This window comes from Sapajus apella, unplaced genomic scaffold (genome assembly GCF_009761245.1).
Source record: "Sapajus apella isolate SASKATOON/1434 unplaced genomic scaffold, GSC_monkey_1.0 scaffold23, whole genome shotgun sequence".
NCBI classification, from domain to species: domain Eukaryota; kingdom Metazoa; phylum Chordata; class Mammalia; order Primates; family Cebidae; genus Sapajus; species Sapajus apella.
In genome coordinates, this window is record NW_022436963.1 from 17,657,217 (window position 1) to 17,674,923 (window position 17,707).

Genomic DNA, 17,707 nt, shown 5'->3' on the forward strand with positions numbered 1-17,707 from the left:
GCTTTGGCGCCAAACCAGCAAATCCGGATCCCGCCACTTGCCAGCCGTGTAGTTTTGGGCAAAATCCCGTCACTTCTCTTTCCTCAGGTATAAAAAGGTTGCCTAACAAAGACTACCCTCACAAGATCATTAGATATAACACACACGTGCTTGGCAGATTAATTGGCAAAACCTAGGAGCTAGGAAAAATGAAAAAGACCCCAAACCATACATTCAAAATAGCTGCTACTGTGACCCTTGGAGATGCTGTTTCCATTTGAGATGATGGTTAATGACGAAAGTCCTGACAGGAGCCCCACGGCCCTCACAGCTTACTGAGCTTTACACCACTCCCATAATTCCAAGAAACTAAGTAACAGGGCAAGACTCCTTTGTACAAAGAGCAACGGCAAATCCAGCAGTTTTCAAGTGAGTTGCGAGTGAAGCCCAAGAGAAGCTCCACCAGGTCACCAAACGCCAGGTCGTCAGTCCCCAAGAACCCAAGCCCCGGGTCAGCAAGGAGACCCCCGGCCAGCGAGGAGTGGGGCATCCCCCGCTCTCTTCTTCAGACTCTTCTCCCCAAACAAAAGCAGCTCAGCGTGGAGCCAGCTCTCTTCCACCTGGGCCCAGAGCAGAGAGGCGTGGGGGGCATCACAGAAATGTCTCCCACAGAAGTGTCTTCCCACGCATTCGCTGGCAGAGCTCCATGCTGCAGATACTCACAGCTTGCTGAGGCTGTCGAGCCCTGAGAAGGCGCCACTCGTGTCCTCTATTGTGCCTGAAATCTCGTTATGGTCCAGATCCCTGGGGAGAGGACAGAAAGCAGCTCACCGTCCAGTCTGATCATGAAGGGAAAGCAAACTCCCACCCAGCCTGCTGCTCAGAAGCTGAAGTCCCCTGGGTGCACCCTGGAGGCACAGTCTAGATGTAGGGTGGAGAGACAGAGGGAAGCGCTGTTTCTCAGCCTTCCAACCAAGATGACACATGCCTCAGGCAAGAAGCTTCCCTGGGCTCCACCTGCTGCCTGCCTGTCTGCGGAGGCCACGCTCCGGGTAAGGGAGGTGGTACAGACAGCCTGGTTTGTACTCTGCCCCCAGAGAGTGGATACCTGGCCCTGGCAGTTGAGTATCAGCCCAAAAGCTTCCTTAAGGCTCCCCGTCTGCCCTCATACCAACCAGAGTCCCCTTTCTGGACGTGACTGAGAAACTGCAGAAAGCACATGGAAGAAAGAAACCCGGCACAGGGCCCTTCTGTGCCAGCCAGTGGGTCCGGAGCCCAGAGTCCATCTCTTCCCAAGGCCTGCAGTGCGCTGACTCTGAGCCAGGGAGGACATCTGGGTGCTGAGTCAGACTTGTGACCCATTTGCCAGGATCGGAGGAATGAGGCCAACTCCTCAGCCCAGGCCCCTCCAACAATGCAAATCCCATGGCCGATGACTCAATGGCCTCCCAGCTTCCAGGAGTAGGTCACAGTACCCAGGCGAGACATCACACCTGGCGACCAGACTCCAACCCTGCACACGTTCTTCCCTCTCCAACTTTCCATGAGGTCCTTGGTTCTTAAACTTCCACCTCCTGAGCCCTTGCAGACACAAGCCAGTGATAGAAAAGGAGCTCTTGGCTCCTGTGAGAAGCTGCAGCAGGAATCAAGGCTGCCAGCAGGAAGGGCAGCTCTGGCTGAAGAGTGAAATGCTGGCGGTGACCTTTCTTTTACAGCAGGAAGCTCAGAGAGTAGAGATTCTGCTGCTGGAAGGGACTTGTCCTCTCAGTGGGTTCCCTCCTCTCATCTGCATACTCAAAAAAACCAGGGACCCAGGGCTGTGGCTTTGTGTGCCTGTCTCCCTGCTCCTAGCCCTGGCTGCCAAAGCTTTTCTCTCCTTTCTGGCCCACTCGGTTTGAATGTTCCCAGCCTGTTATTCAGGCCTTGAATGGGCTTACAGGCTGACCTGGCCTGAATAGCTTGGCTCCAGCCTCTTTCACACTCCCCAGCAATGGCTCCACATTAAAGCTGGCTCTGCCAGGTGCAAGTGCAAAGGCTCCCCCCCGTCACACTGGAACAGACCCCTCTCTGTGCAGTGGATTATGCCTAGGAAGAAGACCCTAGAACCTGCCATCACTGTCCTCTGAAAACCATATACCCCTCTCTGGGGGTTTTATGCTGATAGCTGTTTGGAAGTTCTATGAAGCCAACCATGGAAAAGTTTTATACAAGTCTCAGAAAAGCATCCTGCAGCCACTTTTGCCAATCGTCTAATTAGGGACTTCAAGGGAAACAGCATTATCACCTCCACTTTGTTAACTGACCCCTGATGAGGTGCAAGGAGAGACACAGGATTCCCCAAGTGCTGCTTCTGGAAAGGAAGCATCTTGGTACAGGTTATGCTGAAGAAGTTAAATGCTAGGACAAGAGACACACTGCAGCATTCCCATGGTTTAGAGAAAAAATATTCAGGACTTAAAAATGGAAGTTGCAAATGAAGACTCAAGACGGGAAAGACTGACCACACGGCTACCTAACTGGAGGCTGCACCAGGCACCCAGCGTGGGGAAGCTTTTCCCAACGCCAGGAGCCAGCATCCCGTCCAGTGCAACGTGGGCATCACTGCTTGAGAACAACTACTTAGACACCATCCCTCTCTAGGCACCATCCTGGGGGAATGAGAAATATTTCTGCTTAACCAGTTATCTTTCAGTTGATTACATAGAAGTCCGAGACTCTGCACACAGAGCAAGCCAGCTTGGGATCCAATTCTGACTGGAAGCCAACGCAAATGGAGGTCAGCTAAACAGTTGGTTTGCTCTATTCTGCTCTCCCTACCGGGGACCCCTTCATCCTGTCAGTAGTGGGAGACATACAAGACTCGCAGGCTCTTGAGTCCCTTGAAGGCGCCCTCCGCAATGTGGCTGATGGAATTATGGCTGAGGCGCAGGACACTCAGGCTGCTCAGCTCAGCCAGGCTCTCCTCGTCCAGCCGTGTCAGGTTGTTGAAGGACAGGACCCTGCAGAAAGGGAGAGCAGCAATGTTACCATCTAGCGTGGCTGTCCCCAACCCCACCCTGCTGGAAATCAGGCCATAGCGGCTGGGTTTCAGTGGGAAATGACACACATGCACATGCACACGCACACACACGTATACACAGAATCCTAGGGGGTAAACAAGTGCCCATGCAGCTAGAAACTCATCAGTGCCCAACACACTAGTCTGACTCCTAGAATGGATGAGTAGGTCACAGGGGCCAGGGTGGCTGTGAATCTGTGAAGACTACACACAAGGTCATGACACTACAAGAACTCTCAAGCTCCAGTGCCTTCATGCTGCTGTCCGAGGCTACTCCTGATTCAGGCTACCAAAGACCTCTGATAGCAGAAGCCTGGGATTCTGGACATGGCTCAGCAGCAAGCCAGAGAGCCCCAGTCACACTCCCTGCAATGGCCAGCAGAGGGCACCACTAGCCCCTGCCTGGGACGGCCACACCTGTGCCTCATGCCTTAGCTGGTCAACTCCCCCTGGGTGGGAGGCTCCTGCCCAGGCCTCCCTGCCCCCATCCATGTGGGCCTCAGAACAGGATCCCTACTGCAGGCAGTAAAACCATATGCTTTGCCCGAGCCTCAGAATCAAAGCTTCCTCCCAGCACTCCTGCATTTCTGAGTTGGTTATGTGACATATTGGTCATCCATCGTTGAAAAATGAAAAACTGGGGCTGGGACAGGAAAAAAGAAAGTGAATTCAAAGAAGATTAATGGGTTTTTAAAGACAGCAAGGAGCAGCATTCCTTCCCTCCTGGACAAATAAGTCAGGCTGTCTGTCAGTTGCACAGACCTGGCAGGAGATAAAATCATATCCTCACCTGCAATTAAATAATTTAGCTTAAAGGAGGGGTGGGAAACATACGCTGGGAAGCAATCCCAAATCTGGCTCTGAGTCTACCTGGATATGGCACAAACTGCTAGGACTGCTCAAGCGCACTTCTGTGACCTTTGCTGCCCCTTCTAGAGGCCACAGAAGAGGGCTTCATGCCTCCCACCAGCCAGAGAGGGGATCCCACACCCCACAGAAGAGAGCATGCCTTTAACTGGGGCTGCCACGCTAGTAAGTCAGAATACGGCTCCCAACTTTAGGAACTGGACTGGCTCAGGCTTGGGGGACTTAAAAGACCTCTCTTGCTTCCCACAGCTCCCAGCCCTGACCAACAAAACCCAGAGTTCCCTGGTGGGGTCACAGCCTGAGTACAGAGCCTGAAAGGAGCCATCCAGCACCACATGGGATGCACAACTGCAGTGCCCTAAACCACAGACGCTGAACCCAAAGGGTTAACACAGAATCCAAGGAAAGTGAGGAAAGAGGCAGGACCACTGTGTTTTGCATCAGATAATGATGGATCAACAAAAAAAAAACTCCAAGTCCATGGATGTGGGGGGGTGGGGGGGGGGGGGGGGGGGGGGGGGGAAAGAGGAGGGAGGGAGGGAAGGATGGGGAGAGAGAGAGAACAAAGAAGACCAGACACAAACACCAGCTGCAAGAATCCACATTAGATTCACACATCCCCTTGAGTATGCCCAGTGAGGTCAAGAGAGAGAGAGACAGGACAGACTGACACTTGGCACTCTTAACAATCAATCATTCACTTCAGTGGGTGAATCTTTTTCCGACAGCCAAGCCTAGAAAAGGAAGAACAAAACAAAAAAGAGAAAGCCGACCCAACTCTTGTGAAAAATAAAGAAACCTTGTGGACTAAAGTGGAGCATATCAAACGGAAAGGACAGTGAAAACACAAACCAGGTGTTTATGAAGATGTTCTCTGAGTCCTTAGGAGTGCTACCTTCACTGTCAATAACCCCATCCTGATGTGAGGCGGTGGCTAGGGCCACTGCCCCTCCATACCCAGGGGACAGTCTGCCATTACTAATCTCAGAACTATGGGCAAGACAAGCTCAGTTCTCAGTCTCAACCTGGGAGCCCTGTCTGGGAATCTCCAAAAGGACCTTCCTCCAAGAGGAAGATGCATCTCTGAACCAAGCACGCACACATGACTGCACGGTAGCCTCTGCTATCAGGACACTGCGGTGTAACATACAGAAAGGGAAGGGGCCAAGAGCCTGGGCCACTTGTCTACTGCAAAGGTGGTGGCAACTCCTAGGAAGCAAATTCTTCCAGTCACTGTGTCACCGTCTCGGCTTTGCTGACTTACTCAAAGTTGCCTGTGTTTGTGCCCAAATGACTCCCTCGCTGAAGAGGCGCATGCTAGTCACTCTCAGAATGGCTCCTGTGAGCACTCTGCTGTAGCTGCCCTTCCCCAGGAACTTTCTACCCCTGGAACTGTCTCCAAGCCCAGCAGGGCCTTGGGGGCTGAGGCTCTCTGCAGGGACCTAGATGCTACTCCTGGAGCCCCTGCTAATCCAAATGCAGAGGAAGTGGAGAGGCGATCAGGAAGGGACTTGGGCTCAAATTGCTGAGGGTCCTACTCTGGGCCTGGCTGGTTTGTGGACAGGGCTACGCTACTGGCCTCCCTGTCTCTGAGCCCTCCCCAAGGCCACTGTGTGGTGGAATGAACCAGACCTAGCACTTTCATCTCCAAGCAGTGTCTAAAAAACACTGTCACAGCCCAGAGCTGAGGACACTTACAACTCATGCAGCTTCTGGCAGAAGCTCCAGCCCTTGCGGTGAATGCGAGCGATGAAGTTGTTGCTGAGGTGGAGGTGCTGCAGGGCCGTGAGGCCATAGAGCGAGCCGCTGTTCACTTCCACCAGGCTGTTGTACTCCAGGTGCCTGCAACGACAGCAGCGCGCATGATGAGGAGGGGCTTTCACTCCTTCCCTGGACAGACGGCAAACGAACGGCCACGCCGCACCAGACACTTGGTCACACCCAGGCTAGAACAGTGCACGCGAGAACCGTGGAGTCCACTCGCACACATGCATGGGAGTGGGGCTGGGAGAAGACAGGCGTGTCGAATCGGTGATGGCACACATGCCAAAGCTGACTCAGAATGTTCAGCAGGCAAAAGGGAGCTTCCTACAAGTGACATTTTTGGCTGAGTAAAAGTGAACCAGGGCCGGGTGTGGTGGCTCATGCCTGTAATCCCAGTACTTGGGGAGGCCAAGGCGCGAGGATCACTTGAGCTCAGGAGTTCGACACCAGCATGGGCAATACAGCAAAACCCCATCGCGACCAAAAGCAAAACAAAAAGTGACCCAGGCAAACAAACAGGCATGAGAGTTCCAGGCAAGGGCAAAGCCCACTAAAGGAACTGGAAAGGAGAGAAAATAGGAGGCGGCTCTTATTAGCACTCCCATCTTACATGAGAGGAACATGCCGCTCAGAGAAGCCAGGTAACCTGTCTAAGACTTCACACAGCTTAGCCGGTAGGGGAGGGACCAGAATTAATTCAAGCCCAGGTCTGGCTACCAAAGTCTGGACTCTGCCACTGTGCTAGGAGACTCGCTTTAGTTCTCGTGTCAGACTACCTAGATTTAAATCCTAATTTTGCAGCTTGCTGGCTGAATAAACCTGCAGATCTGTAACATGGAGACATTCAGGAGCACTAACTCCATGGGGTCACTATAAGAAGGAAACAAGGGGACATCAGGATTTACTGCACTGCTGGCCTGAACTCTCAAGCCCAGTGTGTGAGCATGTAGCACCCCACTTCCTGACACAGCATGTGCTAGGAAGGACAGTGTGAGCCCAGGTGATCGCCTCTTCAACAAAAGTCCCTAACTCAAATTTTGTTCCGTGTTCAGTATTACAAGGGCTTTGGGTAACCAAGTTTTGCGTTTTTCCATCTTTCTCTCTGCCACTGCTCAAAAGGTAAGTACTTAATGTATAAATAACCTCTGATGCAGCTCATCAGTCTCAATTTGTATAAATTTGTTCAACATAAAAACCAAATGGTAGGTGCTAACCCCATTTTCCTCTGAGAATTATCTTTAAACTTCAGCTCACCCAGCCCATAACCACCTTGGATTTCCAAGTCCAAAATGACATGTTTAAGGAGGTCAAGTGAAAACTCTTTTGAATATGTAAAACTGAGGGTGGAGCATGAGTAGAGCAAGAAGCCCAGAGGCAGAAAACATCCTCACTGTTCACAGGGTAGGGAGGGCTGGTCATGCAGAGACACTGCTCAGAGTGACACAGCACAGTACATGGATGGACCTGGGCCTAGTTGGCTTCCACTGCCAAGAAAACCAGTAAAGGACATACAAATCATGATACAATGTGCCCAGACTGGAAGGGAGAAGGGGCAGTCATGAGCAAGTTATATCACTGACTCTAAAGCAGGAAATCACAAGCGGATAAGTAAAGACAGTGGTGTCAGTATATTAACTTCGAAGGAACAACCAGCAAAGCTAAAAGCAGAAAAACCAAAAAGAGAAAGGCTTAGAAGTGTCTGCCTCCTGGGAGAAGAACTGGGAAGAACACTGGGGTGAAGAGAGAATGAGGGGGTGGCAGGGAAGGGGCTGCGGTGGCAGTGACGGCTTTTCTTTACTATCTGATTTTATTTAACTATGCAGATGCATTACTTTTGATTAAAAATAAATGTTAATGTTTAAAAAGCCTTTCCTGTATGCTGCCCTGCTGTTTCACGTGACTGCGCAGGCAAGCCCGTTCTGCTGTTGTACACATCTGGCCGAAGAGACTGCTTCCTTGATAAAAGTTGAACATCTGCACCCAGGATCTTGATTAGCTCACAAAACAGAAATAAATCTCCTAGGATGAGCTCTACATTTCTGGCCCACCTGCACCTCAAGAAAGACTGTCAAACTCAGATGGGGAGACATGGGACTTCCTGTAATGTGGGAGTGGAGAGGATGTGAGGAGGGGTCTGTTCTGCAGTCCCACGTCCACCGAGGAAGCAGGGGCGGGGGTAGTGGATGCAGGCTGTGGGGAGCAGGCCCGGCAAAATGGCCCCCTACTCCATCTCCATTAACCAACTTATCTAACTCAATCCGCTGAAACTTCCCCCAATGGGACTTCAGTGGATTTCCTGATCTGCTCGGAAAAGAACCCTCAGATTTGGCCCAGTCCCCAAGACACTGAGTTGGGCCCAGGTGAAGTAACAAAGGGAACGGGGCTGGGTCTAGCTGAAGTCTTGAAGGATCCTTCACGGGAGGGGCTGGGCACTGGTGCCCCGCTCCACACCTAGTGCTCAGCTGAATGCTTACACACATACATGGTGCATAGGTCACATAGCAATCCTTAGCAACACCAGGAGCCCGGTTATACTTACAGCACATGCATCTTGGACAGTCCCCAGAAGGCCCCGTCTGTCAGTTTGCTGATGTTGTTTCGCTGAAGCTTCAGCACCTCCAAGCTGTTGAGCCCCTGGAACGTGAGGCCCTCTATCAGCCGAATCCGATTCCGATTGAGGTCCCTAAGAGATGAGGCCAGCAGGGTCAGAGTGTCTTATGTGCATATCACACCCGCAACCACTGCCAGGCAGTCCTAGCTGAGTTTCCAAGCCAGAGGGGCAATCCCAGCGCAGGGATCCCTGGGAAGCCAGGACATGTAGGGGAGCCCACTGTGTGTCTCAGCTGCCATGCCGGCACTGACGCTGCCACTTGACCACAGCTAGTACAGGAAAGAGGGGTAGGGCCCAGCTCTCCATGGCCAACTCCGAGGCTGGGCCCACGGATATCCAGAAGAGAACGCCTGTCTCTTCCCCCAGTAGCACCAGTGCCATTTGTGACTGCAGCGAGGAGGTGGGTATGACTCAAGGGGTGAACGTCTTATGTGAGGTGTCTCTGAGCTCAGCAACAGAAATCCAGACCACATGCCTCAACCCAGGAAACACCAAACCACTGAGTATCAAATGGCAACACTTTCCACTGGGGGCAATTCATAGCATTTCTACTATGGAGAAAAGTTCCTGCACGTGGGGGTGGGGGGGATGGGGGAGACACACGCACAAGGCATATACGTTTGGCCTCTAGCCCCAGTATGACAAAGCCTCAGTCAACCAAAAGATGTCAGGAATCTGGGTGGGCCAGATCCATTAGCAGCCCTGCGGGAAGGGGAGGCAGAACAGCCAGAAAGACCTTGGTTTTCCCCAAATACTTTTGCAGTGTCTCATGACGCTGCCCCACACACGATCTTCTCGGGAATCACTGAGACCTTCGCCACACACTGAAAAGGGCAAACTCTAGGACTCACCACCCAGGAAAGGTGAAACCCAGGTAGGCTGAGAGCTGGGCATACCTCGTCTTGCCACCAACCTGGCCCTCGACAATTACTTTGTTTTGTTGAAACAAAATTTCCAATACTGTCTTATTTTCCTGAAATACGCTCTTCTGCCAAAAAGAGGGCACAGGAAAAAAAAAAAACCCCAGGGAGAAAAAGAGTCCTTCGTCAAGCTCTGGTTAACAGCGCTTTTCCTGAGTCTAAAACTCTGCCTTCTAGAAGGGTACTCAGGCTTCCATCAATAAACAATCAAATTGTTTAAAAAAATAAATCAACTACCTTGTAAGATTTAAGAGATGAAGACAAAAGCTTTTTGCTTACCTAACTCTGGCTACACTAACTTCCTCTCAAACTGTTCAAGAAGTGTCGGACACTACCATGTCCAAGGTACAGATTTTATTGTTATCTTTTTAAAATACATGAAAATGTCAAAGATAAATAAGAATCCAAACCCACAGAGCCTCAGCAATAGCCAGCATCAGCTAGGCAGCAGGATTCCTGATTCCATTTTGGAAAACATCAGGGAAGACAAGCGAACTCAGTGGATCTCTTTCTCAGCAAGCTGAGGCAGCCACAGCACCAGACCCAGCTCCGCATTTGCTTTTATGAGGTGCTGCCGTTAATGGCAGTTTACGGTGAGCTTTACCAAAGGGAGCAAGGAAAGGGTCGCGTTTGGTACAAGGTCCTTGGGGAAATCTGGCCTCCATAAAGTTTGGCTAGCCTTAATTAAAGTATATGTTTCTGTACTCACAGTTGTGTCAGCCTGGGTAGCTTGAACGCTCTTACAGGAAGCTGGGTGATCCTGTTTTTGCTCAGGCGAAGAGTTAGCAGCGACCGTGACAGACCATCAAATGCTCCCAACTCCAGGGTGCCAATCCGGTTGCCAGCCAGGTTGCTGGAATGATTCAGGAGAGAAAAGGTGGTGGATGGTTAAAGGCCTTCCTCATTTCGTTTAAGTTGGGAAGATCACTGGGTCTAAGTTGGGAAGATCAATTAAGACACCAGAGGGACAGGATTCCAGTGACATGTTCTCAGCCACAGGCTTTGGATGGGGAGCCAGAGAGAAGCAGGTGTTAGGACTGTGCACCTAAGGCCTGAAGGCAAGGCCTGTTTTGCAGAAAGCAAAGTGGTATCAGGTGGACACCTTTTAAGAGCCCATACTGGAGGCTTCACAAAGGCCAAGGCCTCTGGTCCCCAACTCTGGCACCTTGATGCAGCCTAAGAAAGAAATCACTCCTTGCCTTGCGGGCTTTACTTGGAAAATCCATGTGCCAAACGTCACTCTCCCTGAAAAGATGGGTCACAATGACCCCTAAACTAGCCTTGCAAATGGTTTCCAGAGTTACTTTGGAACAGTAATGACACAGGAAAAGAAAACTCACCTGGAATTTAAAAACGTCTCTTTAGCCCAGGGTTTCAAATTCTTCCCCAGGGCAACACTTTTCCTACCAACAAGAAGTTGATTAAGTAGGTTTTAACTTTTTTCCTTCCTGTCTACCACCCATTGTGTGTGAGACAGGACATTAACATGGGTAAAAGAGAAACAGACAAATCTAAAAGGTGCCGAAAACCCACAAAACAGAGTAACTGCCCTCTCCAAATAAACCCAGTGACTTGTTTTAACAGCTCATGATACTAGGAAGATAAGCACTGATTAAGTTAAGCCTGGTCAAACAGACTTCCAATAAGAATCCTCTAACCATCCTCCCCAAATCTTCTCTGGAAGCACTTGTGAGAGGCAGCCAAGGAAATGGAAAAGAAAGCAGTCTTCGTGGTAAAGATCGACCTGTACTTGAGTCCCAGACTCTCATCTGGGAGTGCTGAGTTCCCTGGACAGGCTAAGTAGCCTCTCTCTGCCTCTGTCCCTCATCTGTCTGTAATGTCAGGATAATGCTGCAGGGTATGGATGTGCTCTACACACAGACCCCATCCCCACCCTGCTCCGGGAAGGTCTGCACCATCTCCACTGACTCAGCCCAGCCATGACTGAGAAGGGAAGGAAGCATCCCTCCTGTGTCCAGAACTGGGTGCTGGGGAAGCTGTTACCTGGCTGGACACAAAGCGCCAGCCACAGGTGGCAGAACAGAGGCACTTACAGCTCCTTTATAGGCGGTCCATGTGGAAAGCAGGTGTTCCGGACTTCCGTGATGTTGTTTGAACTCAGATCCAACACTTCTAAGGAAACGTAGGCCTTTAGCACGCTCCCCTCCACACTGCGAATCTTATTGTGCTGCCTGAAACATACCAAGGGAGGTGACTGGAGCATTTCTTTCTGCAAAGTAACTACAAGAAACTAGTATTCCTTGCCCCTCCCTGCCCCCTGTGACTTGCAGTTTTTTTTAGACGCCTTTTTTTTTTTTCCTAGTTGTTTTGCTCTTTCATAGAACTATAATGCAGTGACACTCTTAAAAATGAGCTCTCTTGTTTCTCTTGCCATCAAGTTATCACCTACTGGTCAGGTGCTACAGAGAATACTGGATTTTCAATCTGGGACAAGTCTGTCGAAGTTCTGTCCCTAGGCTGCCCTCTCCAAGGGCAACAACACAACAGTGACGCTGAAGACCATGTGAGACCAGCATGACCTGACCAGAATCCACGGATGTGCTCACCATAAAGCATGTGCCCTGTGCAGCCAGACAGCTCCCAGTCCCACTCACCCATCATCTTCAGACCTAGTCCAGCCTCACTTACGAGAGCCAGAGCACCACAGCCCAGAGTTCACGTCAACCCAGTTTAACACATCATTACACACCTCGCATTTTACCAACACCTGCCATAAACCAGGTATAGAGAGAGACACAGAGGATTTAAACCAAAAATTTAAAAAAAAGGATTACAACAAAATCCTGACAATCTAAAAAGGGAAAGAGGAGCTCACTGCTGGGTCTAATTGGAATCAAATCCCCTGAACCTCCTGACTCTACCATTAATACTAAGCATTGTGCCTCAGTTTTCTCTTCTGGAAGATGGGTCCATAACCCAACACTTCAGGGATGGGGACGATCCAGCCTGAAACCACACAAAGTATGTGATAGATGTGAAGGTAAACGTTCAGTGGTCACCACCTCCCAAGAGAGGGATGTTGCACCATGATTTGTGCGTTTTTTTTTTTTTTTTTTTTTTTTTTTTTTGAGACGGAATCTTGCTCTGTCACCAGGGTGGAGTGCAGTGGCAGGATCTTCGCTCACTGCAATCTCCGCCTCCCAAGTTCAAGCAATTCTCCTGCCTCAGCCTCCTGAGTGGCTGGGATTACAGGTGTGCGCCACCACACCCAGCTAATTTTTGTTTTTGTTTTTTTTTTAGTAGCGACAGGGTTTCACCACGTTGGCTAGTATGGTCTCGATCTCCTGACCTTGTGATCCTCCCGCCTCAGCAGGAGACAGGATTACAGAGTGAGCCACCCCACTGGGCCTGTGTGCACCTTTAATCTACTTTCTGTCAAACCCACAATCTAAACAAGCAACAGTTACCAGTCAAGAGAAAGACGAATGCTAGCCAAGGTTAGAGGTAGCTAACTGCACCGCTGTGGGTTTGGCACTGCCTGGCAGAGTCAAACCACTGCAGCCCTCGCTTTAATGCTAGACATTTAGGAATCTGCTGGGTAGTGGCGCTGGGCCTCTGGGTTCCAGGCACTCGCACTCGAGCCAGTTCTGAGTAAACAGTGTCAGCGTCTCCAGCCAATCAAAGCATTCTTGAACGCAACACAAGTAAGCCAGGCATCGCTTACCAAGTGGCATCTCCTTTAAACAAACACTTGACCAAATCAGTTCCAACAGGCATAAACACGGCCCTCTTTACCAGAAGCTCCGGGGCTTCTCATGGACTCCTTTGTTTTTTTCATGAGTCTCCCAGGCCCTGAACTCCAAAGTCCATTTCCAAGGGTCCAACTCTGCACACAGAACCTCCCTGGCATGAAAGGACCCTTTCCCTTCCTCTCCTCCCCGGGCCCCAAAGCCACTTCCTTTGAGCTCTTTATTAAGTTCTTTAATAAAGATAGTCTCTTCAGTTTTCTGACTCCAAAGGAAAAAAGAAAAGAAAACCTTTATTATGTAAAGTATGGGAAGAAAAAGAACAAGAAATAAAGGCGACAGAGTGGAGTCTTATCCAGAACTCTGAATATGGTACCAGGGAGCCAGGAGCAGGGTCTGCGCCAGACAGAAGGGCCGGGCGCCACCCGCCTAGAAGGGCACAAAGAGGGGGTGAGGCCTTACATCACGAAGCTGTGGGACAGCTGCAGGCCCGACATCTCTCCCACGCCAGTTCTGTCCTCTCCCTCACCTCCTCCTCTGTCTCTTCAGTCTTTGTCTGTGGTCTGGTACCTTTCGCTTCTTTCTTGTCCGTCTATTCATTCACTGAATCAAACACAGTTTGGGCCCCATTCTGCATAAAGGACCCTGTGCGGAAGGCAAGTCTCTTTCACCCACGGGGGAAGTTCCGCATTTGGCAGAACAGGCAGCCGTGGAGACGGGAGATGGGGTGTGTGGGAGTGAGGGCCCCCCGGCAGGGTCTGTGAGAGAAGCGAGGGAGAGGGTTCAGCTCTGCCTGGCACAAGGTGCCAGGGCGAGTGGCTGAGGGTGTAGGATGCTGAGGCCAGGAGCTTGGATCAGATTGCAGAGCTGGTAGGGTGGGCAGGACCACAACAGCAAAAGCCTCACTGGCCAAGCTAAAAATTTGGGAATGGACGCCATAGTGGGCCAGGAAAGAGATGGCGACCCTACAGAGAAAGGCACAAGAGACCCTCTGATTAGGTCCTGCCCGCCCTACCAGCTCCATCCTCTGATCCCAGCTAATGGCCTCTCCCCGCCTGTCTCCTCCCAACCTCAGCATCCTACCTTAAGACACCTGCCCTGGTGGAGGCTGATTCAAAATGTCCCAGTTAGGAACTGGAAGATAACCATATTCATGGGCTACTGGCTACACCACCCATCCTTGCCCACTTACAGTCTATTGCCAACCCAGTAGCCAGAGAGCCTGTTAAAAACAAGTCACTTCAGACATCCCACAGAACGGAGAAAACATTTGCAAATCCCATCTCTGATAAGGGGCTAATATCCAGATATAAAGAACCCCTAAAACTCAACAACAACAGAAAACCACCAACCTGATTTTTAAAATGAGCCAAGATTCTAACAGACCTTGTTCCAAAGAAAACACACAAATGGCCAACAAGCACATGAGAAGATGATCAACACCACTCTTCATTAGGGAAACATAAATGACAACCACAGTGAGGTGTCACCTCACACCCACTAGGATGGCTACTACTAAAAAAGCGAACAAAAAACAAACAGAAAATAACAAGCATGGGTGAGGATGTAGGGAGAGTGAAACCCTGTGTGCCACTGGTAGAAATGTAAAACAGTGGTATACCTGCGGAATAAGAGAGTATGAAGATTCTTCAAAAAATTAAACAGTGGTGCACCATATGATCCCACAATTCCACTTCTGCATCTCAAAATAACTGAAAGTGGACCTCAAAGAGACATGTGTATACTCATGTTCATAGGAGCATTACTTGCCACAGCCAAAGGTGGAACAGCCCAAATGTCCATCAATGTGGTACATACATGCAATGAGATATTACTCAGCCTTGAAAAGAAATTCTAACACATGCTACTGAATGGATGAGCATTGAGGCCATGATGCCAAGTGAAATATACCCGTCACAAAAAGACAAATACTGCATGATTCCACTTATGTGACGTAGTTAGAGTAGTCAGATTCATTGAAACAGAAAGCAGAACGATAGTTTCCAGGGACTGCGGAGACCACCAAAAGAAGATCTGTTGTATAATGGTGTATTCATAGATTTGTTGTTTAATGGTGTATTAATGGTCCGTTGTCATGCTGATAAAGACATATCTGAGACTGGGCAATTTACAAAAGAAAGAGGTTTAAGTGGACTCACAATTCCATGTGGCTGGGGAGTCCTCACAATCATGGCAGAAGGCAAGGAGGAGCAAGTCACATCTTACATGGATGGCAGCGGGCAAAAAGAGAGCTTGTGCAGGGAAATTCCTGCTTTTAAAATCATCAGATCTCATGAGACTCATTCACTATCATGAGAACAGTGCAGGAAAGACCCACCCCCATAATTCAATCACCTTCCACTGAGCCACTCCCATGACACATGGGAATTATAAGAGTTACAATTCCAGATGAGATTTGGGTGGGGACACAGCCAAACCATTATCATTCCACCCCTGGCCCCTGCCAAATCTCATGTCTTCACATTTCAAAACCAATCGTGCCTTCCCAACAGTCCCCCAAAGTCTTAATTCATTTCAGCATTAACTCAAAAGTCCATAGTCCAGTCTCATGTGAGACAGGGCAAGTCCCTTCTGCCTATGAGCCCATAAAATTGAAAGCAAGTTACTTACTTCCAAGATACAAAGGGGATACCAGTACTGGGTAAATACACCCATTCCAAATGGGAGAAATTGGCCAAATCAAAGGGGCTACAGGCCCCATGTAAGTCCAAACTCCAGCAGGGCAGTCAGGTCTCACATCCAGGTCACTCTGATACAAGAGGTGGGTTCCCATGGTATTGGGGCAGCTCCACCCCTGTGGCTTTGCAGAGTACAGCCTGCCTTCCAGCTGCTTTCACAGGCTGGTGTTGAGTGCCTGTGGCTTTTCCAGGCACATTGTGCAAGCTGTGAGTGGATCTATCATTTTGGGGTCTGGAGGACAGTGACCCTCTTCTCACAGCTTCCGTAGGCAATGCCCCAGTAGGGACTCTGTGTAGGGGTTCCCATACCATATTTCCCTTCCACACTGCCCTAGCAGAGGTTCTTCATGAGGACCCCACCCCTTCAGGAAACTTCTGCCTGGGCATCCAGGTGTTTCCATACATGTTCTGAAATCTAGGCAGAGGTTCGCAAACCTCAATTCTTGACTTCTGTACACGTGCAGGCTCAGCACCACATGGAAGCTGCTAAACTTGGGGCTTTCACCCTCTGAAGCCAGGTCTCGAGCTCTACGTTGGCCCCTTTCAACCATGGCTAGACCAAGTCCCTAGGCTGCACACAGCACAGGGACCCTGGGCCCACCCCATGAAACCACTTTTTCCTCCTGGGCCTCTGGGCCTGTGATTGGAGGGGCTGTCACAAAGGTCTCTGACATGCCCTGGAGACATATTCCCCTTTGTCTTGGTGATTAACATTCAGCTCCTCATCACTTATGCAAATTTCTGTAGCTAGCCTGAATTTCTCCTCAAGAAATGAGATTTTCTTTTCTACTGCATAGTCTGGCTGCATATCTTCCAAACTCTTATGCTCTGTTTCCCTTTTGAAACAAATGCCTTTAGCAGCACCCAAGTCACCTCTTGAATGCTTTACTGCTTAGAAATGTCTTCCATCAAATACCCTAAATCATCTCTTTTAAGTTCAAAGTTCCACAAATCTCTGGGGCAGGGGCAAATGCCACCAGTCTCTTTGCTAAAACATAACAAGGGCCACCTTTGATCCAGTTCCCATCAATTCCTCATTTCCATCTGAGACCACCTCAGCCTGAACCTTACTGTTTATATCACTATCAGCATGTTTGTCAAAGCCATTCAACAAGTCTCTAGGAAGTTTCAAACTTTCCAACATTTCCTGTCTTCTTCTGAGCCCTCCAGACTGTTCCAACCTTTGCCGGTTCCAAAGTCGTTTGCAACACCCCATTCACTGGTACCAATTTACTGTATAGGTCTGTTTCACACAGCTGATAAAGACATACCTGAGACTGGGCAATTTACAGAAGAAAGAGTTTTAATTGGACTCACAGTTCCACGTGGCTGGGGAGGCCTCACATCATGGCAGAAGGCGAGGAGGAACAAATCACATCTTACATGGATGGCAAGAGGCAAAGAAAGAGCTTGTGCTGGGAAACTCCCATTTTTAAAACCATCAGATCTCATGAGACTCATTCACTATCACGAGAACAGCACAGGAAAGATCCACCCACATAATTCAATCACCTCTCACTGGGTCCCTCCCATAACACATGGGAATTGTGTGAGTTACAATTCAAGATCAGATCTGGGTGGAGACACAGCCAAACCGTATCAAATGGGTAAGAGGTTTTAGTTTTACATGACGGGAGAAAGTTCTGGAGACTGGTTACACAACATAAATGCATTTAATACCACTGAACTCTGCACTTTAAAAAATACTTCAGATGGTATATTTTGTTATGTGCATTTTGCCACAGTTTGAAATTAAAACCAAACACGAGTCAGTTCACAGCACTTCACACTCTAGTGTCTCCCAAGTAAGTCCTGTCCATGGCCTCCAAGGCCCACGTGATCTGTCTCACACGCACATCATCTCCTATTCCTCCACCTCGTATGTTCTGTCCCACACTGCCTCAGGACGTTCACACCTGCTGTTCCCACTTCCTGGGATGCTGTTCCCCAGACACTTGTCTTATATCCTCACTTCCTTCTGTCTTTATTCAAATGTCACCTTCTCAACAAGGCCTTTCCTGGCCACCTTCTCTAAAATCACAAGCCCCTTCTCTCTCTCTCTCTCTCTCTCTCTCTCTCTCTCTCACACACACACACACACA

At 49.6% G+C, this 17,707-nt stretch overlaps 1 protein-coding gene across 3 annotated transcripts in view; it reads right to left on the bottom strand.

Annotated features, from left to right (window-relative positions):
* LRIG1 (leucine rich repeats and immunoglobulin like domains 1) overlaps positions 1 to 17,707 on the bottom strand; it is a 124,978-nt gene that overhangs the window by 27,310 nt on the left and 79,961 nt on the right. For all 3 annotated transcript variants that reach the window (XM_032290407.1, XM_032290409.1, XM_032290408.1), the window contains 6 exons: positions 11,254 to 11,391; positions 9,909 to 10,052; positions 8,208 to 8,351; positions 5,603 to 5,746; positions 2,835 to 2,978; positions 703 to 783 (listed from right to left, as the gene is read on the bottom strand). In XM_032290407.1, coding sequence (XP_032146298.1) covers positions 703 to 783; positions 2,835 to 2,978; positions 5,603 to 5,746; positions 8,208 to 8,351; positions 9,909 to 10,052; positions 11,254 to 11,391 — 795 coding nt within the window. The remainder of the gene's footprint in view (positions 1 to 702; positions 784 to 2,834; positions 2,979 to 5,602; positions 5,747 to 8,207; positions 8,352 to 9,908; positions 10,053 to 11,253; positions 11,392 to 17,707) is intronic.